The sequence below is a fragment of the Notolabrus celidotus genome, chromosome 21 (genome assembly GCF_009762535.1).
Source record: "Notolabrus celidotus isolate fNotCel1 chromosome 21, fNotCel1.pri, whole genome shotgun sequence".
NCBI classification, from domain to species: Eukaryota; Metazoa; Chordata; class Actinopteri; order Labriformes; family Labridae; genus Notolabrus; species Notolabrus celidotus.
This window is the reverse complement of record NC_048292.1, coordinates 28,720,692-28,739,265: the sequence shown is the minus strand read 5'-3', so window position 1 is coordinate 28,739,265 and position 18,574 is coordinate 28,720,692. Positions and strand designations below refer to the sequence as shown.

Genomic DNA, 18,574 nt, shown 5'->3' with positions numbered 1-18,574 from the left:
TAGACTAGGCAGGATTTCAGAAAATGGGCTTATACAACATTTTAAGGGGTATTTCAGGTTTCTGAACACAAATCTGCTGTATGGCAGGCTCCAAAAAGAGTTTTAAGCCTCCTAACTACCACAATAACATAGGCCTAACATCATAGGCAATGTATTACAGGTGAATAGGATAGAAAATCTAAGTATCAAATATCTACATGAAACCTCCCTCGCTTGTTCCTTATGAACAATATTTTCTGTCATTTTTGAAGTGTATGCAAATTAGTGCATAATTAATAATGTAAGACCTAATTTGGATGTGAAAACATACAATTTCTCACATTTTGTCATTCAATTTTTTGTTGTCTCAGGGCAAGCAGTAATCTATAGAAGTCTCATGGCGATATCTATTGAAGTTTTTTTTGACCCTGTTCACCTGTAATGCATTGTCAATGGGGTTCATGTTATTTCTCTATTTTTTTTGTTTTTAAAGTTATATTTTTGGCCTTTTTTTTGGCCGACCGGCCGGGAATCGAACCGGCGACCTCTGCGACGAGGACTGTAACCTCTGTACGTGGGGCCCCGTTATTTCTCTATTTTGAGGCATTACAGCAGATTTGAATTCAGCAATCTTGAATAGGCTTACCCCTAAAACTGTTGTTTACCAAAAATGAACACACTTTGCCTTCAGGGTTAATCTTTTAATATAAATTGACCCTGACTACAATATCTGCTTGGAGATTCCTCTGGTCTCCAAGAAGATTTAACAGGTCCCAGGATCCAGGATAGGGACTTGGGGGGGTCATGAGCCATTCCCAGGCGGTCTCCCATCCAAGTACTAACCAGGCCCGACCCTGCTTAGCTTCCGAGATCGGACGAGATCGGGCGTGTTCAGGGTGGTATGGCCGTAAGCGAGAGTATCAGGTGCAAAACAGCCACTTATAGGCAGCCTGCAGCCTGCAGCCAGAATGTGGCGGGGCACGAGGCCCCGCCACATTCTTTTAAAATCTGGCGCACGTCTGTCTCTTTGCCTCTTTTCAGTCAGGTCGCTTTTTCTGCAGAGAAATTTGAAAAAAAGAAAAAAGCTTACAGCACCTGGTATTCCCAGGCGGTCTCCCATCCAAGTACTAACCAGGCCCGACCCTGCTTAGCTTCCGAGATCGGACGAGATCGGGCGTGTTCAGGGTGGTATGGCCGTAAGCGAGAGTATCAGGTGCAAAACAGCCACTTATAGGCGGTGGGGCAGCCTGCAGCCAGAATGTGGCGGGGCACGAGGCCCCGCCACATTCTTTTAAAATCTGGCGCACGTCTGTCTCTTTGCCTCTATTCAGTCAGGCCGCTTTTTCTGCAGAGAAATTTGAAAAAAAGAAAAAAGCTTACAGCACCTGGTATTCCCAGGCGGTCTCCCATCCAAGTACTAACCAGGCCCGACCCTGCTTAGCTTCCGAGATCGGACGAGATCGGGCGTGTTCAGGGTGGTATGGCCGTAAGCGAGAGTATCAGGTGCAAAACAGCCACTTATAGGCTGTGGCAGCCTGCAGCCAGAATGTGGCGGGGCACGAGGCCCCGCCACATTCTTTTAAAATCTGGCGCACGTCTGTCTCTTTGCCTCTTTTCAGTCAGGCCGCTTTTTCTGCAGAGAAATTTGAAAAAAAGAAAAAAGCTTACAGCACCTGGTATTCCCAGGCGGTCTCCCATCCAAGTACTAACCAGGCCCGACCCTGCTTAGCTTCCGAGATCGGACGAGATCGGGCGTGTTCAGGGTGGTATGGCCGTAAGCGAGAGTATCAGGTGCAAAACAGCCACTTATAGGCTGTGGGGCAGCCTGCAGCCAGAATGTGGCGGGGCACGAGGCCCCGCCACATTCTTTTAAAATCTGGCGCACGTCTGTCTCTTTGCCTCTTTTCAGTCAGGCCGGCCGCTTTTTCTGCAGAGAAATTTGAAAAAAAGAAAAAAGCTTACAGCACCTGGTATTCCCAGGCGGTCTCCCATCCAAGTACTAACCAGGCCCGACCCTGCTTAGCTTCCGAGATCGGACGAGATCGGGCGTGTTCAGGGTGGTATGGCCGTAAGCGAGAGTATCAGGTGCAAAACAGCCACTTATAGGCAACCTGCAGCCTGCAGCCAGAATGTGGCGGGGCACGAGGCCCCGCCACATTCTTTTAAAATCTGGCGCACGTCTGTCTCTTTGCCTCTTTTCAGTCAGGCCGGCCGCTTTTTCTGCAGAGAAATTTGAAAAAAAGAAAAAAGCTTACAGCACCTGGTATTCCCAGGCGGTCTCCCATCCAAGTACTAACCAGGCCCGACCCTGCTTAGCTTCCGAGATCGGACGAGATCGGGCGTGTTCAGGGTGGTATGGCCGTAAGCGAGAGTATCAGGTGCAAAACAGCCACTTATAGGCTGGCAGCCTGCAGCCAGAATGTGGCGGGGCACGAGGCCCCGCCACATTCTTGAAAATCTGGCGCACGTCTGTCTCTTTGCCTCTTTTCAGTCAGGCCGCTTTTTCTGCAGAGAAATTTGAAAAAAAGAAAAAAGCTTACAGCACCTGGTATTCCCAGGCGGTCTCCTATCCAAGTACTAACCAGGCCCGACCCTGCTTAGCTTCCGAGATCGGACGAGATCGGGCGTGTTCAGGGTGGTATGGCCATAAGCGAGAGTATCAGGTGCAAAACAGCCACTTATAGGCAGCCTGCAGCCTGCAGCCAGAATGTGGCGGGGCACGAGGCCCCGCCACATTCTTTTAAAATCTGGCGCACGTCTGTCTCTTTGCCTCTTTTCAGTCAGGCCGCTTTTTCTGCAGAGAAATTTGAAAAAAAGAAAAAAGCTTACAGCACCTGGTATTCCCAAGCTATCTCCCCACTAAGTCCCTATCTCGACCAATGGTTGAGCGCTGTTGAGCAGAATTGAGCGCTCAACCCACCAATCATTGAGCGAGGATTTTCCTCAACGGACCAATCAGCGTCATGTCGAACGCGAACGACGAGACAGCCATAATGACAGCCGTCATTACGCTTCGGTAAGTCTAATCTTCTCTCCATCTTTTTTGTACATATTTTAGCGTACATTAAACTAGCTTGGAGCTGGTTTGAATGAATGAAAAGATTCTCTGATAATCGGGAACTTTCTGTGTTAAAAATCCCATTGTTTACATATTCACGAATTAGAATGTTCAATGGCATCATTGTTTGTATTGACAATGTAGGCTATCGCTAACCTGCCCGTAGTTCGGCATCTTATTATTGTGAGAATTTCTGTACATTGTATCACTTGTATCATCATGACAGCATGTTACCAAATTCATAAACTGTTGTAGTAAATGTGAAACAAATGATTGTCAATCTATTATGTTAGGGTGACCATATTTTGATTACTGAAAACCAGGACACTCGGCCCGGCAATGAAATACTCAAATGATACTCGAAGTTGACTCAAAGATGCCGTATAATTTCAATGGTCACCCTAATTATCATAAGGTATATGTTACCTCAGTTACCTCATCAGTAAATAACCCGACTTACTATTAACACATGAGCTATTTAGTTATCTAAAACAGGACAAAACACGATTTTTGTACAGCTCCATATTGGAAAACCTGATTAATAAATATTTGTTTATGTTGTAAAGGTTAAACATGGAGAAGAAGACACACGAGTGCAGTTTGTGCAACAAGACTTTCACTGAGAAGTCTAACCTGACCAGGCATATGAAGCTTCATGCTCCAAAGGAAATTGAGTGTGATGTGTGTGGTAAAAGCTTCACCTTCAAACAACAGCTGGACTCCCACCTGAAGCAGCATCTGTACCCACACATTCCTCTGTATAGACAGGGAGAGGCCAGGCTGCTGTGTTCAGATGCAGCTAAGATTGTGGCAAAGGCCCCCAGCAAAGCAGTAGACCCTGGATGGCTGGATCCCGAAAAGGCAGAGGTGGCTGCCAAGAAATCTGGAGGGGAAATGTGGAAAGGGCAGTTCGTCATCACATTCGGCAAGTATGCTGGACAGTCATTCAGATGGCTGCTTGAAAACGATGTCGGCTGGGTGGTATGGTTGCTCTCTGAATATTGCCAGAAGGGTGAGAAGAATGAGCTTCTTAAATGGCAAAAGGAGCGAATGCTGGAGTTTGTTCGAGGGTTCCCTTCTGTCACATGTCATCTTGACAAGAGGCTGGAGGTAAGATAACTGGGTTATTTCTCCTTTACCTAACATTACATTGTAATTACTGTTTTGTTTATGGACAGGACACATTTAGCACCTTCAATTGAAAACAGAAGCTTTAGACATAGTAAGAACTCATGGGAGGTGTTGAGTAAAACAGGTGTATTTTATTTTCTGCAGAAACAGGAATCAACAAAACAAAAGGTGGCTGAATCTTCTGTTTCCGAGTTACAGCAGGAACCTGGCTATGCGAGTGATGCTGAACTGTTGGCTGCTGCTGGTAATATTATGCTAAAATGAAAATCAAATAACCTTTTTAGGACAGAGGTATTACAACACATGCACTGTATATGTATACTTACACGAAAGGAATGAAAGCCGTAATCTGAGTTTAGTAAAAATAGACCATTTTCATGTAAAATAATGCAGATTAAGAAAGCTTCTTTAGAACATTACAGCCATGTTTAATCTCAGGAATGTTTGTGTTTTGTGAAATTCATTACTACATATCAAGCCATGTAGTTAATACATTTTTGTGGCATTTCTTCTTCAGAACAAGTCCTTGACGAGTCTGAGGTGCCGGTCTCTACACAGCTTACCACCTGGGGAGAGCTTGCTCCAGCTGTGACTCAGGACTCTTCCAACAGGCCCAGCACATCTCAGGGATGGCCCTCATCCACAGCAGAGAGCTCTGCTTCAGAATCCAGTGGCATCGTGCTGGAGGGTTGGCAGAAATACTGGGAGCAGCCACTTGCATCTGCCCAAGCCCTTGGTATAGCCCCTCCTAACATCAGGTGGCTAAAATACGATGAGAGGTATGGTCTCTTTGATGGCTCATCTAAGTATAAAAACATAAAGGGTGAGATAGTGGAGAGGAAGCTCTTAAAGGAGAAGATGGAGTTCCACCCGCCTCCTCCTCCTGTATCTGTCAAGGGAGCAGTACCCAACATGATGGCCTTTTTTACCACCCCTGCCTTCTTCTGGCGGCCAGTTGGTGTGATGAAAGCCAAGATCTGCTGCCCCAACACCAACTGCCCTGCACCGCCAGGGGAATACCTGGAGAAGAAAGGCTTTGGCAGTTACGCTAGGCAAGTGTGTGGGATGATGTATAATTACACCCTGTTGACAGAGAAACTAAAATGTTCTCACTGTGAAAAGATGAGGCAGGCAGTGAGCAAGACGCACGGTGATGCAGACTGTGACGAGGAGGAGGAGGAGGAGAATTCACATCACATGCAACAGTACATGTGGTTGGCACACAGTCCCAAGATTCTGATGAACCTTGCCCCAGCCATCAGAAGCATGTTTCCTGCCATTCTGTGTGGGAAGCGTGCTATTGACAGAGGTGTCGTCACCCTGCTGAGTGACCGGCTCAATGCTGTGTCCATGAGTAAGGTACAGAGACTGCTGCAGCAGGGCCATGATGAGTGGTATGTCCAGCGGCGTGACCTTTACCAGACTCTCCTGTACGAGGCCCACACAGCTGGATCTTCATCGTCTCAGAGTGGCATCCTGTCTTTTGTGAAAGCCCCTGGTACATACACCCCTCCCCTCCCCCAGTCTCCCCTTCCATTTGCCCGTGTGCTGAGGCGTGCACACATGATCATGGAAATGGAAAGGATGCCTGTGTACCGAGCTGCCATCCTCAGTGTGACTGGAGAAATCCTCTGCATTGATGGTACCAAAAAGGTATGTATAAAATGTCACTTTGATCAGTATTATGTTATGCTAATGAAGCTCAGCTCTTGATAATCAAGTTGAGTGAGAATACTTAGTAATTCATAGACATGATGTAGACAGACTGTAAAAAATGTTAAGAAACACAATAATATGAATTTTCTGCTTTGTTTTTTAGGTCCTTAAGAAGATATATGGTGATGGCCAGGGCACCATGCAGTATGTCACCAGTGTTCTGAATGAATGGGGCCAGTTCTTGACGACGGTGGTGGTGGCAGCTGAGTCTGAGGGGTGCTACAGGCGTATGGCGAGCGGTCTGATTGCCCGGTTCCAACGTGCAAACGCTCCTGCACCAAAGGTCATATATGCAGACAACAACTGTTGTCGGTAAGTTAAATAATACCTCCATATAACTGATAATGAAATTAATAATTCAATTGATAGATGAAACAGTTAACACTAAATAGCATATTTTTAAAAGGAACACATGCTGTATCAAATGTTGATATCATTTCAGTGACAGTGGCTCATCCTTCCTGGAGACTCTGTTCAGTGACTGGGTGCAGAAGGGTACCGTGGTCAGACTGGACATCCGACACTGGCTGCACCGCTGGGATACTGTTGTGATCAAGCAGAGCCATGCCAAGTATGGGGGGTTCATGAGTGCCTTAGCAGGTGCACTGCTGGCCTACAACAAGGACGACATGATGCTCTTAGTCCAGGCTGTCAGGAGTGGCAACAAAGAATTGTACGCCTCATATTCTGACGAGGAAATGATAGCCTTCCTCAAGCCTCACCAGATCAGGTCTTACGTCAGGCGCATTACCCGTGGTGTTGACGTAAGTGCAAAATTAATCCACATATTAATTTCATGAATTAGAAGCATCACACTACAAGATGAGCCCTCATTTTATGTTGAATATATGTTACAGGAGACAGCTTCAGTGATTGAGTCCATCATTGCCGAGTTCAAGGGACCAGCAGGCCTTGATATTGATGGCATCCACCTGTTCAAGTCAACAGAGGCAGTTGATGCTCACTGGGCAATTTCAAGCAAGCATCTTAGTTGTATGCAGGTGGGTTAATGTCTTTGTTATCACGTAATCATGTGTCATTGTAAAACCATCTAAACCAATATTGCAATATTTCAAAGGACACCCGAATAACCAAGAAACTTGCAATTTGTCGTGTGTTTTACAGGATCCCCCTGGCATACAGCTGTACGTCATTGTGAAGGTGGTGGTGCTGCATGGTGTTCAGCTGAACAAGTACAGGTGCCGACGAGGCAGTAACTCCTTGGAGGGGTTGCACGCACACCTGTACAATGCCATTCCTTCCCATAGATGTGGTGTTATGCAATTCCAAGTAAGTAATAAAATGACACTTCACATTTGCCAAACATCTCTCATAGATGGGAAAAAGACTTGAACAATGAATATATTGAGGATGATTGGCAGGCAACTATATGCCTGATCAGGTCCACATCTACTTGTAACCAGCTGATAGAAACTCAGTACAAGATACTCCACAGGCTGCATATTACTCCTGTTATTTTAAACAATTTTGACCATTCCATCTCTCCTCTGTGTACCAAATGCAACGTAGAAAGGGGGACATATTTCCATTACTTTTGGGAATGTAAACTGATTCTCAGATTTTGGACACTTATTTCAAAGGTAGTCAGTGGGATGTTTAAAATGAAAATTAAGAAGGAAATTGGGGTTTTCCTCCTGGGCCTTGCCTCTAGAGACCTGCATCTCACTGCATCACATAATAAGCTCCTTGAAAAACTCCTTCTAGTTGCTCGAAAGTTTATACTGCAGAACTGGATCAAAACTATCCCGCCTAGTGTCACCCTTTGGTACAGGGAGATCTTTAATGTCCTCCCTCATGAAAGGTTGGAGGCTGCTGTAAAGGTTAAGGATGAGTTATTTTTAAAAGTTTGGACACTCTCCCTAAATTACATACCTGCAGATCTGAAAAACCTGCTATTGATGGGCAGACAGTTTTCTGATAGGAACAAAACCTCCTCTGTGCAGGGACGCAGAGGATAATAGGCGGCTGATGACTGGTTAACCTTTATTCATTTGTAAATACTGCAGACTGGAAACAAAACAGAGCTGTTTTTATTTGATTTATATGTTATATACATATATGAGTATATATGTGTGTATATATATATATATATATATATATATATATATATATATACACACATATATGAGTATATATGTATATGTGTGTATATATATATGTGTATATACATATATATATATCTATATCTATAGATATAGATATATATATATAGATATATATATATATATACACACATTATTTTATTTTTTTAATTATTATTTATCATCATGTTGTCATTATCATTGTCTTGGTCATTTTAACTTTTTTGTATCTCTTCTTGTCTAACTCTGTATAACATGCTGTCTGATGGGTTGGGGTGCGGGGTCTTGTTTTAGTGTTTTGTAATGTTTGTGTTTTGAAACAAAAAAATGTGTTTTAAAAAAAAAGGACACTTCAATAGAGCAAAATGTCTATCAATAATGCATTTTATTTCATAGCTTTAATAACTCATGTGTGCTCAGCATGTACAGTAATACATCTATTGGTCTTGTGTTTCAGGTATATCTGGTTGCGTTTGCTGTGCAGTGGAACAGTCGGATGGAGTCACTCCGGGTTGCTGGTGGTCAGGGTCGGCAGACATCATGCATGGACGCGCGGCAGATCCAGCGCATGAATCGGCAGGCTGAGGTGCTCTTCGGTAAAGATCATGTCCTGGAGCCCAACTTTGCTGCTCCTATGCCCTACCCTGATCAATACAGGGCCCCGGAAGAGGAGGAGCTCCTTGGTGTTGAGTATGCCATGTGCCAGTCAACAAGCTACTCTGCGAGGCATTACTATGCTCAGAGAGGTAAAGTATTTAATCGCACACTTCTACCATATACATACATATGAGGCAGACTATCCCTTTATTCTTCATGCATATTCTAGCAATGACATTAAACATGATATAAACTTAAATTTCATATTAATATGAAGCAAACAAACCGTGCATATTATTGGCATGTCTGTGTATGCATGAATCTACAACTGGCCAGGCACATTTCTGATTAGTACAATTACATATTTGCAGTTGAGGAAGAGCAGGCTTGTGACGAAGAGGAGCCGGCTGAGCAAAGCGAGGAGGAGATGGCAGATGAGGGTATTGACATGCCTGCAGAGGATGATCCCATTGATGTCATCTGTAGGAAACATGCTATCCCAACACAAGCAGAACAGGTGGAGGAGGAGGATAGCCCTGCTCTGCAGGATGTGCTGATGACCCGGAGACATCTGCATCTGCCAGGAATAGAGGAAGTGGAGGCGTTAGCCTTGCTGATGCTTGAACTGGCAGACAACAGTCACCTCCACCTTGTGCCAGCCGACCTCAGGCAGAAGATCATCACTGCTGCCAGTTCTCTTCAGGAGCATGACAAGACTGCTGTCAACTTTGTGAAGAGGTACGAGTCCAGGTGGGGCTACACCCTGTTTGGCCGGTGTCTTGGGGCTGACACACCCGAGACCAGAGCAGCCCAGAAGACAAAGTTTGGGTGGATGAGGTACCCCCAGGCAGCACAGGTGACAGAGGATAGTCGTCTGCTGTACCTCGTTATCAAAATGCTGAAAAATCAGCCTCCAACCAGTCACCTCTCTTCCCCTAGTAAAATAACAACCTCCATAAAGGGACAGTACAAAAGGATTGTTGACAGAGTTAGAGACGACCCCATCCTCTGCACTCTCTCCATTCCTCTGCCCAATCTAAATGCCAAATCCATCTCTAATTTCATCTCGAGAGAAGAGAAGAAGGCCAACTACAGGGCTACAGTAACACCGACGTCAAAGCCTCACCGTACAGTGCTCTCACACGAGCAAATGCCAGCAGCTCCAACTCTGCCAACATCCCTACCACCACCAGCTCGACCTCAGGTGCAGTACCAGGACGTTCATCACGTTGCTGGTAAAAGGCGTGGTGAGAAGCGGAGGTAAGTTGTTTCAGCACTTCATTACACCTGCTAGAAAGGTGGAAATTTACAGCACTTTTGTAGTGTGTGGACATAAATCATACTGACATCATCACATGTATGTTTAATATTCACAGGTTATATGGTGAAGAACCGGAGCTGGTGAACCGGCCCATTCAGCCTAAGCCTGCTGCGGCCACACACATAGCGCCCAGATTGTCGGCAGCACCTGTGCTCCTGGTGGTTCCTGCACAACCACAGGCTCCCTCCATGGTACTTCACAGGCCATCATGCAGCTTCATACCTGTAGCACCGCCCCCTGCACCGCCATCCAAACCGAGCATGCCTCATAAATCTTCGAAGCCATGTGGGGCCTGCCAAGTACCTCAATGTGGTGGGCAGCGTAAGAGGTACACACCCTCCAAGGACAAAGCTGCTGGAAGCAGCCAGAAAATGTTCACCTACTGCCCGGCAACTAGGAAATCAACCACTTCTGGTTTTGATGGGGTTGTTTATGACAGTTTTGAACATTTCAAAAATGTGGTTGATGAGGAATTAGCAAAGAGGAAAGGCAATTAGAAAGGCAGCATCTGTGAGCAGATTCAGATCCTCCCTCATGCCCAACATTTACTGTTCCAGCACTGTAAATTGTAATTGTAATAATAATGTAATATAATGTAATATAATATAATATAATGTGTAATATTTTCCTGCACTATTGCATTTTTGTTTGATGAGAATATGTTGTTTTGTTTACATTGTGAGCTGCACCTTGGTTTGTTCTATGTTCGATGAGAATAACATGTTTTGTTTACATTGTGGACTGCACAGTGGTTTGTTCGATGTTCGATGAGAATAATATGTTTTGTTTACATTGTGGACTGCACAGTGTTTTGTTCGATGTTTGATGAGAATAATATGTTGGGTTTTTTTACATTGTGGACTGCACAGTAGTTTGTTCTATGTTCGATGAGAATAATATGTTGTTTTGTTTACATTGTGGGCTGCACGGTGCCTCACAGCTTGAAGGTTCCTGGTTCGTAGTCCCTGGCCGGGCTGGTACCTTTCTGTGTGGAGTTTGCATGTTCTCCCCGTGCATGCTTGGGTTCTCTCTGGGTACTCCGGCTTCCTCCAACAGTCCAAAAACATGCTTACCAGATTAATTGGTCACTCTAAATTGCCTGTAGGTGTGAGTGTGGGTGTGAATGGTTGTCTGTCTCTCTGTATTAGCCCTGTGATAGGTTGGTGACCTGTCCAGGGTGTACCCTGCCTTCCGCCCGAAGCCAGCTGGGATAGGCTCCAGCCCACCGTGACCCCTAACGGGATAAGCGGTCACGATAATGGATGGATGGATGTTTACATTGTGAGCAGAAAGACATCCAGTGCTTTATCTGACTCTATGCAGTCTGTTGCTGCCTTTAATAAAATTCATTGTTTTACACTTATTGGCTGGTGTTTGCATATCTGTATAAGATGTTACTGCAAGTTTTCACTTTCTCCCAATAGACTAGGCAGGATTTCAGAAAATGGGCTTATACAACATTTTAAGGGGTATGTCAGGTTTCTGAACACAAATCTGCTGTATGGCAGGCTCCAAAAAGAGTTTTAAGCCTCCTAACTACCACAATAACATAGGCCTAACATCATAGGCAATGTATTACAGGTGAATAGGATAGAAAATCTAAGTATCAAATATCTACATGAAACCTCCCTCGCTTGTTCCTTATGAACAATATTTTCTGTCATTTTTGAAGTGTATGCAAATTAGTGCATAATTAATAATGTAAGACCTAATTTGGATGTGAAAACATACAATTTCTCATATCTTGTGATTCAATTTTTTGTTGTCTCAGGGCAAGCAGTAATCTATAGAAGTCTCATGGCGATATCTATTGAAGTTTTTTTGACCCTGTTCACCTGTAATGCATTGTCAATGGGGTTCATGTTATTTCTCTATTTTTTTTGTTTTTAAAGTTATATTTTTGGCCTTTTTTTTGGCCGACCGGCCGGGAATCGAACCGGCGACCTCTGCGACGAGGACTGTAACCTCTGTACGTGGGGCCCCGTTATTTCTCTATTTTGAGGCATTACAGCAGATTTGAATTCAGCAATCTTGAATAGGCTTACCCCTAAAACTGTTGTTTACCAAAAATGAACACACTTTGCCTTCAGGGTTAATCTTTTAATATAAATTGACCCTGACTACAATATCTGCTTGGAGATTCCTCTGGTCTCCAAGAAGATTTAACAGGTCCCAGGATCCAGGATAGGGACTTGGGGGGGTCATGAGCCATTCCCAGGCGGTCTCCCATCCAAGTACTAACCAGGCCCGACCCTGCTTAGCTTCCGAGATCGGACGAGATCGGGCGTGTTCAGGGTGGTATGGCCGTAAGCGAGAGTATCAGGTGCAAAACAGCCACTTATAGGCTGTGGCAGCCTGCAGCCAGAATGTGGCGGGGCACGAGGCCCCGCCACATTCTTTTAAAATCTGGCGCACGTCTGTCTCTTTGCCTCTTTTCAGTCAGGCCGCTTTTTCTGCAGAGAAATTTGAAAAAAAGAAAAAAGCTTACAGCACCTGGTATTCCCAGGCGGTCTCCCATCCAAGTACTAACCAGGCCCGACCCTGCTTAGCTTCCGAGATCGGACGAGATCGGGCGTGTTCAGGGTGGTATGGCCGTAAGCGAAAGTATCAGGTGCAAAACAGCCACTTATAGGCTGTGGCAGCCTGCAGCCAGAATGTGGCGGGGCACGAGGCCCCGCCACATTCTGAAATCTGGCGCACGTCTGTCTCTTTGCCTCTTTTCAGTCAGGCCGCTTTTTCTGCAGAGAAATTTGAAAAAAAGAAAAAAGCTTACAGCACCTGGTATTCCCAGGCGGTCTCCCATCCAAGTACTAACCAGGCCCGACCCTGCTTAGCTTCCGAGATCGGACGAGATCGGGCGTGTTCAGGGTGGTATGGCCGTAAGCGAAAGTATCAGGTGCAAAACAGCCACTTATAGGCTGTGGGCAGCCTGCAGCCAGAATGTGGCGGGGCACGAGGCCCCGCCACATTCTGAAATCTGGCGCACGTCTGTCTCTTTGCCTCTTTTCAGTCAGGCCGCTTTTTCTGCAGAGAAATTTGAAAAAAAGAAAAAAGCTTACAGCACCTGGTATTCCCAGGCGGTCTCCCATCCAAGTACTAACCAGGCCCGACCCTGCTTAGCTTCCGAGATCGGACGAGATCGGGCGTGTTCAGGGTGGTATGGCCGTAAGCGAAAGTATCAGGTGCAAAACAGCCACTTATAGGCTGTGGCAGCCTGCAGCCAGAATGTGGCGGGGCACGAGGCCCCGCCACATTCTTGAAATCTGGCGCACGTCTGTCTCTTTGCCTCTTTTCAGTCAGGCCGCTTTTTCTGCAGAGAAATTTGAAAAAAAGAAAAAAGCTTACAGCACCTGGTATTCCCAGGCGGTCTCCCATCCAAGTACTAACCAGGCCCGACCCTGCTTAGCTTCCGAGATCGGACGAGATCGGGCGTGTTCAGGGTGGTATGGCCGTAAGCGAAAGTATCACGTGCAAAACAGCCACTTATAGGCTGTGGCAGCCTGCAGCCAGAATGTGGCGGGGCACGAGGCCCCGCCACATTCTGAAATCTGGCGCACGTCTGTCTCTTTGCCTCTTTTCAGTCAGGCCGCTTTTTCTGCAGAGAAATTTGAAAAAAAGAAAAAAGCTTACAGCACCTGGTATTCCCAGGCGGTCTCCCATCCAAGTACTAACCAGGCCCGACCCTGCTTAGCTTCCGAGATCGGACGAGATCGGGCGTGTTCAGGGTGGTATGGCCGTAAGCGAAAGTATCACGTGCAAAACAGCCACTTATAGGCTGTGGCAGCCGGCAGCCAGAATGTGGCGGGGCACGAGGCCCCGCCACATTCTGAAATCTGGCGCACGTCTGTCTCTTTGCCTCTTTTCAGTCAGGCCGCTTTTTCTGCAGAGAAATTTGAAAAAAAGAAAAAAGCTTACAGCACCTGGTATTCCCAGGCGGTCTCCCATCCAAGTACTAACCAGGCCCGACCCTGCTTAGCTTCCGAGATCGGACGAGATCGGGCGTGTTCAGGGTGGTATGGCCGTAAGCGAAAGTATCACGTGCAAAACAGCCACTTATAGGCGGTGGGCAGCCTGCAGCCAGAATGTGGCGGGGCACGAGGCCCCGCCACATTGTGAAATCTGGCGCACGTCTGTCTCTTTGCCTCTTTTCAGTCAGGCCGCTTTTTCTGCAGAGAAATTTGAAAAAAAGAAAAAAGCTTACAGCACCTGGTATTCCCAGGCGGTCTCCCATCCAAGTACTAACCAGGCCCGACCCTGCTTAGCTTCCGAGATCGGACGAGATCGGGCGTGTTCAGGGTGGTATGGCCGTAAGCGAAAGTATCAGGTGCAAAACAGCCACTTATAGGCTGTGGCAGCCTGCAGCCAGAATGTGGCGGGGCACGAGGCCCCGCCACATTCTGAAATCTGGCGCACGTCTGTCTCTTTGCCTCTTTTCAGTCAGGCCGCTTTTTCTGCAGAGAAATTTGAAAAAAAGAAAAAAGCTTACAGCACCTGGTATTCCCAGGCGGTCTCCCATCCAAGTACTAACCAGGCCCGACCCTGCTTAGCTTCCGAGATCGGACGAGATCGGGCGTGTTCAGGGTGGTATGGCCGTAAGCGAGAGTATCAGGTGCAAAACAGCCACTTATAGGCGGTGGGCAGCCTGCAGCCAGAATGTGGCGGGGCACGAGGCCCCGCCACATTCTTGAAATCTGGCGCACGTCTGTCTCTTTGCCTCTTTTCAGTCAGGCCGCTTTTTCTGCAGAGAAATTTGAAAAAAAGAAAAAAGCTTACAGCACCTGGTATTCCCAGGCGGTCTCCCATCCAAGTACTAACCAGGCCCGACCCTGCTTAGCTTCCGAGATCGGACGAGATCGGGCGTGTTCAGGGTGGTATGGCCGTAAGCGAAAGTATCACGTGCAAAACAGCCACTTATAGGCTGTGGCAGCCTGCAGCCAGAATGTGGCGGGGCACGAGGCCCCGCCACATTCTTAAAATCTGGCGCACGTCTGTCTCTTTGCCTCTTTTCAGTCAGGCCGCTTTTTCTGCAGAGAAATTTGAAAAAAAGAAAAAAGCTTACAGCACCTGGTATTCCCAGGCGGTCTCCCATCCAAGTACTAACCAGGCCCGACCCTGCTTAGCTTCCGAGATCGGACGAGATCGGGCGTGTTCAGGGTGGTATGGCCGTAAGCGAAAGTATCAAGTGCAAAACAGCCACTTATAGGCGGTGGGGCAGCCTGCAGCCAGAATGTGGCGGGGCACGAGGCCCCGCCACATTCTGAAATCTGGCGCACGTCTGTCTCTTTGCCTCTTTTCAGTCAGGCCGCTTTTTCTGCAGAGAAATTTGAAAAAAAGAAAAAAGCTTACAGCACCTGGTATTCCCAGGCGGTCTCCCATCCAAGTACTAACCAGGCCCGACCCTGCTTAGCTTCCGAGATCGGACGAGATCGGGCGTGTTCAGGGTGGTATGGCCGTAAGCGAAAGTATCAGGTGCAAAACAGCCACTTATAGGCTGTGGCAGCCTGCAGCCAGAATGTGGCGGGGCACGAGGCCCCGCCACATTCTTTAAATCTGGCGCACGTCTGTCTCTTTGCCTCTTTTCAGTCAGGCCGCTTTTTCTGCAGAGAAATTTGAAAAAAAGAAAAAAGCTTACAGCACCTGGTAGTCCCAGGCGGTCTCCCATCCAAGTACTAACCAGGCCCGACCCTGCTTAGCTTCCGAGATCGGACGAGATCGGGCGTGTTCAGGGTGGTATGGCCGTAAGCGAAAGTATCAGGTGCAAAACAGCCACTTATAGGCTGTGGCAGCCTGCAGCCAGAATGTGGCGGGGCACGAGGCCCCGCCACATTCTTTAAATCTGGCGCACGTCTGTCTCTTTGCCTCTTTTCAGTCAGGCCGCTTTTTCTGCAGAGAAATTTGAAAAAAAGAAAAAAGCTTACAGCACCTGGTATTCCCAGGCGGTCTCCCATCCAAGTACTAACCAGGCCCGACCCTGCTTAGCTTCCGAGATCGGACGAGATCGGGCGTGTTCAGGGTGGTATGGCCGTAAGCGAAAGTATCAGGTGCAAAACAGCCACTTATAGGCTGTGGGCAGCCTGCAGCCAGAATGTGGCGGGGCACGAGGCCCCGCCACATTCTTGAAATCTGGCGCAAGTGGGCGTCTGTCTCTTTGCCTCTTTTCAGTCAGGCCGCTTTTTCTGCAGAGAAATTTGAAAAAAAGAAAAAAGCTTACAGCACCTGGTATTCCCAGGCGGTCTCCCATCCAAGTACTAACCAGGCCCGACCCTGCTTAGCTTCCGAGATCGGACGAGATCGGGCGTGTTCAGGGTGGTATGGCCGTAAGCGAAAGTATCACGTGCAAAACAGCCACTTATAGGCTGTGGCAGCCTGCAGCCAGAATGTGGCGGGGCACGAGGCCCCGCCACATTCTTTAAAATCTGGCGCACGTCTGTCTCTTTGCCTCTTTTCAGTCAGGCCGCTTTTTCTGCAGAGAAATTTGAAAAAAAGAAAAAAGCTTACAGCACCTGGTATTCCCAGGCGGTCTCCCATCCAAGTACTAACCAGGCCCGACCCTGCTTAGCTTCCGAGATCGGACGAGATCGGGCGTGTTCAGGGTGGTATGGCCGTAAGCGAGAGTATCAGGTGCAAAACAGCCACTTATAGGCTGTGGCAGCCTGCAGCCAGAATGTGGCGGGGCACGAGGCCCCGCCACATTCTTTAAAATCTGGCGCACGTCTGTCTCTTTGCCTCTTTTCAGTCAGGCCGCTTTTTCTGCAGAGAAATTTGAAAAAAAGAAAAAAGCTTACAGCACCTGGTATTCCCAGGCGGTCTCCCATCCAAGTACTAACCAGGCCCGACCCTGCTTAGCTTCCGAGATCGGACGAGATCGGGCGTGTTCAGGGTGGTATGGCCGTAAGCGAAAGTATCACGTGCAAAACAGCCACTTATAGGCGGTGGGGCAGCCTGCAGCCAGAATGTGGCGGGGCACGAGGCCCCGCCACATTCTGAAATCTGGCGCACGTCTGTCTCTTTGCCTCTTTTCAGTCAGGCCGCTTTTTCTGCAGAGAAATTTGAAAAAAAGAAAAAAGCTTACAGCACCTGGTAGTCCCAGGCGGTCTCCCATCCAAGTACTAACCAGGCCCGACCCTGCTTAGCTTCCGAGATCGGACGAGATCGGGCGTGTTCAGGGTGGTATGGCCGTAAGCGAAAGTATCAGGTGCAAAACAGCCACTTATAGGCGGTGGGCAGCCTGCAGCCAGAATGTGGCGGGGCACGAGGCCCCGCCACATTCTTTAAATCTGGCGCACGTCTGTCTCTTTGCCTCTTTTCAGTCAGGCCGCTTTTTCTGCAGAGAAATTTGAAAAAAAGAAAAAAGCTTACAGCACCTGGTATTCCCAGGCGGTCTCCCATCCAAGTACTAACCAGGCCCGACCCTGCTTAGCTTCCGAGATCGGACGAGATCGGGCGTGTTCAGGGTGGTATGGCCGTAAGCGAAAGTATCACGTGCAAAACAGCCACTTATAGGCGGTGGGGCAGCCTGCAGCCAGAATGTGGCGGGGCACGAGGCCCCGCCACATTCTGAAATCTGGCGCACGTCTGTCTCTTTGCCTCTTTTCAGTCAGGCCGCTTTTTCTGCAGAGAAATTTGAAAAAAAGAAAAAAGCTTACAGCACCTGGTATTCCCAGGCGGTCTCCCATCCAAGTACTAACCAGGCCCGACCCTGCTTAGCTTCCGAGATCGGACGAGATCGGGCGTGTTCAGGGTGGTATGGCCGTAAGCGAAAGTATCAGGTGCAAAACAGCCACTTATAGGCTGTGGCAGCCTGCAGCCAGAATGTGGCGGGGCACGAGGCCCCGCCACATTCTGAAATCTGGCGCACGTCTGTCTCTTTGCCTCTTTTCAGTCAGGCCGCTTTTTCTGCAGAGAAATTTGAAAAAAAGAAAAAAGCTTACAGCACCTGGTATTCCCAGGCGGTCTCCCATCCAAGTACTAACCAGGCCCGACCCTGCTTAGCTTCCGAGATCGGACGAGATCGGGCGTGTTCAGGGTGGTATGGCCGTAAGCGAAAGTATCAGGTGCAAAACAGCCACTTATAGGCGGTGGGCAGCCTGCAGCCAGAATGTGGCGGGGCACGAGGCCCCGCCACATTCTTTAAATCTGGCGCACGTCTGTCTCTTTGCCTCTTTTCAGTCAGGCCGCTTTTTCTGCAGAGAAATTTGAAAAAAAGAAAAAAGCTTACAGCACCTGGTATTCCCAGGCGGTCTCCCATCCAAGTACTAACCAGGCCCGACCCTGCTTAGCTTCCGAGATCGGACGAGATCGGGCGTGTTCAGGGTGGTATGGCCGTAAGCGAAAGTATCAAGTGCAAAACAGCCACTTATAGGCTGTGGCAGCCGGCAGCCAGAATGTGGCGGGGCACGAGGCCCCGCCACATTCTTTAAATCTGGCGCACGTCTGTCTCTTTGCCTCTTTTCAGTCAGGCCGCTTTTTCTGCAGAGAAATTTGAAAAAAAGAAAAAAGCTTACAGCACCTGGTATTCCCAGGCGGTCTCCCATCCAAGTACTAACCAGGCCCGACCCTGCTTAGCTTCCGAGATCGGACGAGATCGGGCGTGTTCAGGGTGGTATGGCCGTAAGCGAAAGTATCAGGTGCAAAACAGCCACTTATAGGCGGTGGGCAGCCTGCAGCCAG

At 47.8% G+C, this 18,574-nt stretch overlaps 1 protein-coding gene, 28 non-coding genes and 2 pseudogenes across 29 annotated transcripts; 1 reads left to right on the top strand and 30 right to left on the bottom strand.

Moving 5' to 3' along the window:
• Positions 1–769: 769 nt before the first annotated feature.
• LOC117805503 lies at positions 770–892 on the bottom strand (annotated as a pseudogene).
• Positions 893–1,062: 170 nt separating this feature from the next.
• Positions 1,063–1,181, bottom strand: LOC117805547. Its single transcript, XR_004629486.1, has one exon. It is a non-coding gene; the product is annotated as a 5S ribosomal RNA (ribosomal RNA).
• A 171-nt stretch (positions 1,182–1,352) lies between these two features.
• On the bottom strand, positions 1,353–1,471 carry LOC117805545. Its single transcript, XR_004629484.1, has one exon. It is a non-coding gene; the product is annotated as a 5S ribosomal RNA (ribosomal RNA).
• Positions 1,472–1,640: 169 nt separating this feature from the next.
• LOC117805544 lies at positions 1,641–1,759 on the bottom strand. Its single transcript, XR_004629483.1, has one exon. It is a non-coding gene; the product is annotated as a 5S ribosomal RNA (ribosomal RNA).
• Positions 1,760–1,934: 175 nt separating this feature from the next.
• Positions 1,935–2,053, bottom strand: LOC117805543. Its single transcript, XR_004629482.1, has one exon. It is a non-coding gene; the product is annotated as a 5S ribosomal RNA (ribosomal RNA).
• Positions 2,054–2,227: 174 nt separating this feature from the next.
• LOC117805542 lies at positions 2,228–2,346 on the bottom strand. Its single transcript, XR_004629481.1, has one exon. It is a non-coding gene; the product is annotated as a 5S ribosomal RNA (ribosomal RNA).
• Positions 2,347–2,512: 166 nt separating this feature from the next.
• On the bottom strand, positions 2,513–2,631 carry LOC117805498. Its single transcript, XR_004629447.1, has one exon. It is a non-coding gene; the product is annotated as a 5S ribosomal RNA (ribosomal RNA).
• Positions 2,632–2,804: 173 nt separating this feature from the next.
• LOC117804918 lies at positions 2,805–10,735 on the top strand. The gene is made up of 11 exons (XM_034673380.1): positions 2,805–2,995; positions 3,604–4,147; positions 4,313–4,412; positions 4,686–5,821; positions 5,988–6,196; positions 6,327–6,648; positions 6,742–6,885; positions 7,010–7,174; positions 8,444–8,732; positions 8,955–9,843; positions 9,960–10,735. Exons 1-11 carry the CDS (start codon positions 2,943–2,945, stop codon positions 10,399–10,401), a joined length of 4,293 nt encoding a protein of 1,430 aa, XP_034529271.1. The 5' UTR covers positions 2,805–2,942; the 3' UTR covers positions 10,402–10,735.
• Positions 10,736–12,093: 1,358 nt separating this feature from the next.
• LOC117805502 lies at positions 12,094–12,216 on the bottom strand (annotated as a pseudogene).
• A 169-nt stretch (positions 12,217–12,385) lies between these two features.
• LOC117805541 lies at positions 12,386–12,504 on the bottom strand. The gene has a single exon (XR_004629480.1). It is a non-coding gene; the product is annotated as a 5S ribosomal RNA (ribosomal RNA).
• A 166-nt stretch (positions 12,505–12,670) lies between these two features.
• Positions 12,671–12,789, bottom strand: LOC117805540. The gene has a single exon (XR_004629479.1). It is a non-coding gene; the product is annotated as a 5S ribosomal RNA (ribosomal RNA).
• A 167-nt stretch (positions 12,790–12,956) lies between these two features.
• Positions 12,957–13,075, bottom strand: LOC117805539. Its single transcript, XR_004629478.1, has one exon. It is a non-coding gene; the product is annotated as a 5S ribosomal RNA (ribosomal RNA).
• Positions 13,076–13,242: 167 nt separating this feature from the next.
• On the bottom strand, positions 13,243–13,361 carry LOC117805538. The gene has a single exon (XR_004629477.1). It is a non-coding gene; the product is annotated as a 5S ribosomal RNA (ribosomal RNA).
• Positions 13,362–13,527: 166 nt separating this feature from the next.
• Positions 13,528–13,646, bottom strand: LOC117805537. Its single transcript, XR_004629476.1, has one exon. It is a non-coding gene; the product is annotated as a 5S ribosomal RNA (ribosomal RNA).
• Positions 13,647–13,812: 166 nt separating this feature from the next.
• LOC117805536 lies at positions 13,813–13,931 on the bottom strand. Its single transcript, XR_004629475.1, has one exon. It is a non-coding gene; the product is annotated as a 5S ribosomal RNA (ribosomal RNA).
• A 167-nt stretch (positions 13,932–14,098) lies between these two features.
• Positions 14,099–14,217, bottom strand: LOC117805534. Its single transcript, XR_004629473.1, has one exon. It is a non-coding gene; the product is annotated as a 5S ribosomal RNA (ribosomal RNA).
• Positions 14,218–14,383: 166 nt separating this feature from the next.
• LOC117805532 lies at positions 14,384–14,502 on the bottom strand. The gene has a single exon (XR_004629472.1). It is a non-coding gene; the product is annotated as a 5S ribosomal RNA (ribosomal RNA).
• A 168-nt stretch (positions 14,503–14,670) lies between these two features.
• Positions 14,671–14,789, bottom strand: LOC117805531. Its single transcript, XR_004629471.1, has one exon. It is a non-coding gene; the product is annotated as a 5S ribosomal RNA (ribosomal RNA).
• Positions 14,790–14,956: 167 nt separating this feature from the next.
• Positions 14,957–15,075, bottom strand: LOC117805530. The gene has a single exon (XR_004629470.1). It is a non-coding gene; the product is annotated as a 5S ribosomal RNA (ribosomal RNA).
• Positions 15,076–15,243: 168 nt separating this feature from the next.
• On the bottom strand, positions 15,244–15,362 carry LOC117805529. Its single transcript, XR_004629469.1, has one exon. It is a non-coding gene; the product is annotated as a 5S ribosomal RNA (ribosomal RNA).
• Positions 15,363–15,529: 167 nt separating this feature from the next.
• Positions 15,530–15,648, bottom strand: LOC117805500. The gene has a single exon (XR_004629449.1). It is a non-coding gene; the product is annotated as a 5S ribosomal RNA (ribosomal RNA).
• Positions 15,649–15,815: 167 nt separating this feature from the next.
• LOC117805528 lies at positions 15,816–15,934 on the bottom strand. The gene has a single exon (XR_004629468.1). It is a non-coding gene; the product is annotated as a 5S ribosomal RNA (ribosomal RNA).
• A 174-nt stretch (positions 15,935–16,108) lies between these two features.
• LOC117805527 lies at positions 16,109–16,227 on the bottom strand. The gene has a single exon (XR_004629467.1). It is a non-coding gene; the product is annotated as a 5S ribosomal RNA (ribosomal RNA).
• A 168-nt stretch (positions 16,228–16,395) lies between these two features.
• Positions 16,396–16,514, bottom strand: LOC117805526. Its single transcript, XR_004629466.1, has one exon. It is a non-coding gene; the product is annotated as a 5S ribosomal RNA (ribosomal RNA).
• A 168-nt stretch (positions 16,515–16,682) lies between these two features.
• LOC117805525 lies at positions 16,683–16,801 on the bottom strand. Its single transcript, XR_004629465.1, has one exon. It is a non-coding gene; the product is annotated as a 5S ribosomal RNA (ribosomal RNA).
• A 168-nt stretch (positions 16,802–16,969) lies between these two features.
• LOC117805499 lies at positions 16,970–17,088 on the bottom strand. Its single transcript, XR_004629448.1, has one exon. It is a non-coding gene; the product is annotated as a 5S ribosomal RNA (ribosomal RNA).
• A 168-nt stretch (positions 17,089–17,256) lies between these two features.
• On the bottom strand, positions 17,257–17,375 carry LOC117805524. The gene has a single exon (XR_004629464.1). It is a non-coding gene; the product is annotated as a 5S ribosomal RNA (ribosomal RNA).
• Positions 17,376–17,543: 168 nt separating this feature from the next.
• Positions 17,544–17,662, bottom strand: LOC117805522. The gene has a single exon (XR_004629462.1). It is a non-coding gene; the product is annotated as a 5S ribosomal RNA (ribosomal RNA).
• Positions 17,663–17,828: 166 nt separating this feature from the next.
• On the bottom strand, positions 17,829–17,947 carry LOC117805521. Its single transcript, XR_004629461.1, has one exon. It is a non-coding gene; the product is annotated as a 5S ribosomal RNA (ribosomal RNA).
• Positions 17,948–18,115: 168 nt separating this feature from the next.
• LOC117805520 lies at positions 18,116–18,234 on the bottom strand. Its single transcript, XR_004629460.1, has one exon. It is a non-coding gene; the product is annotated as a 5S ribosomal RNA (ribosomal RNA).
• A 167-nt stretch (positions 18,235–18,401) lies between these two features.
• On the bottom strand, positions 18,402–18,520 carry LOC117805519. The gene has a single exon (XR_004629459.1). It is a non-coding gene; the product is annotated as a 5S ribosomal RNA (ribosomal RNA).
• Between the last annotated feature and the right edge of the window lie 54 nt (positions 18,521–18,574).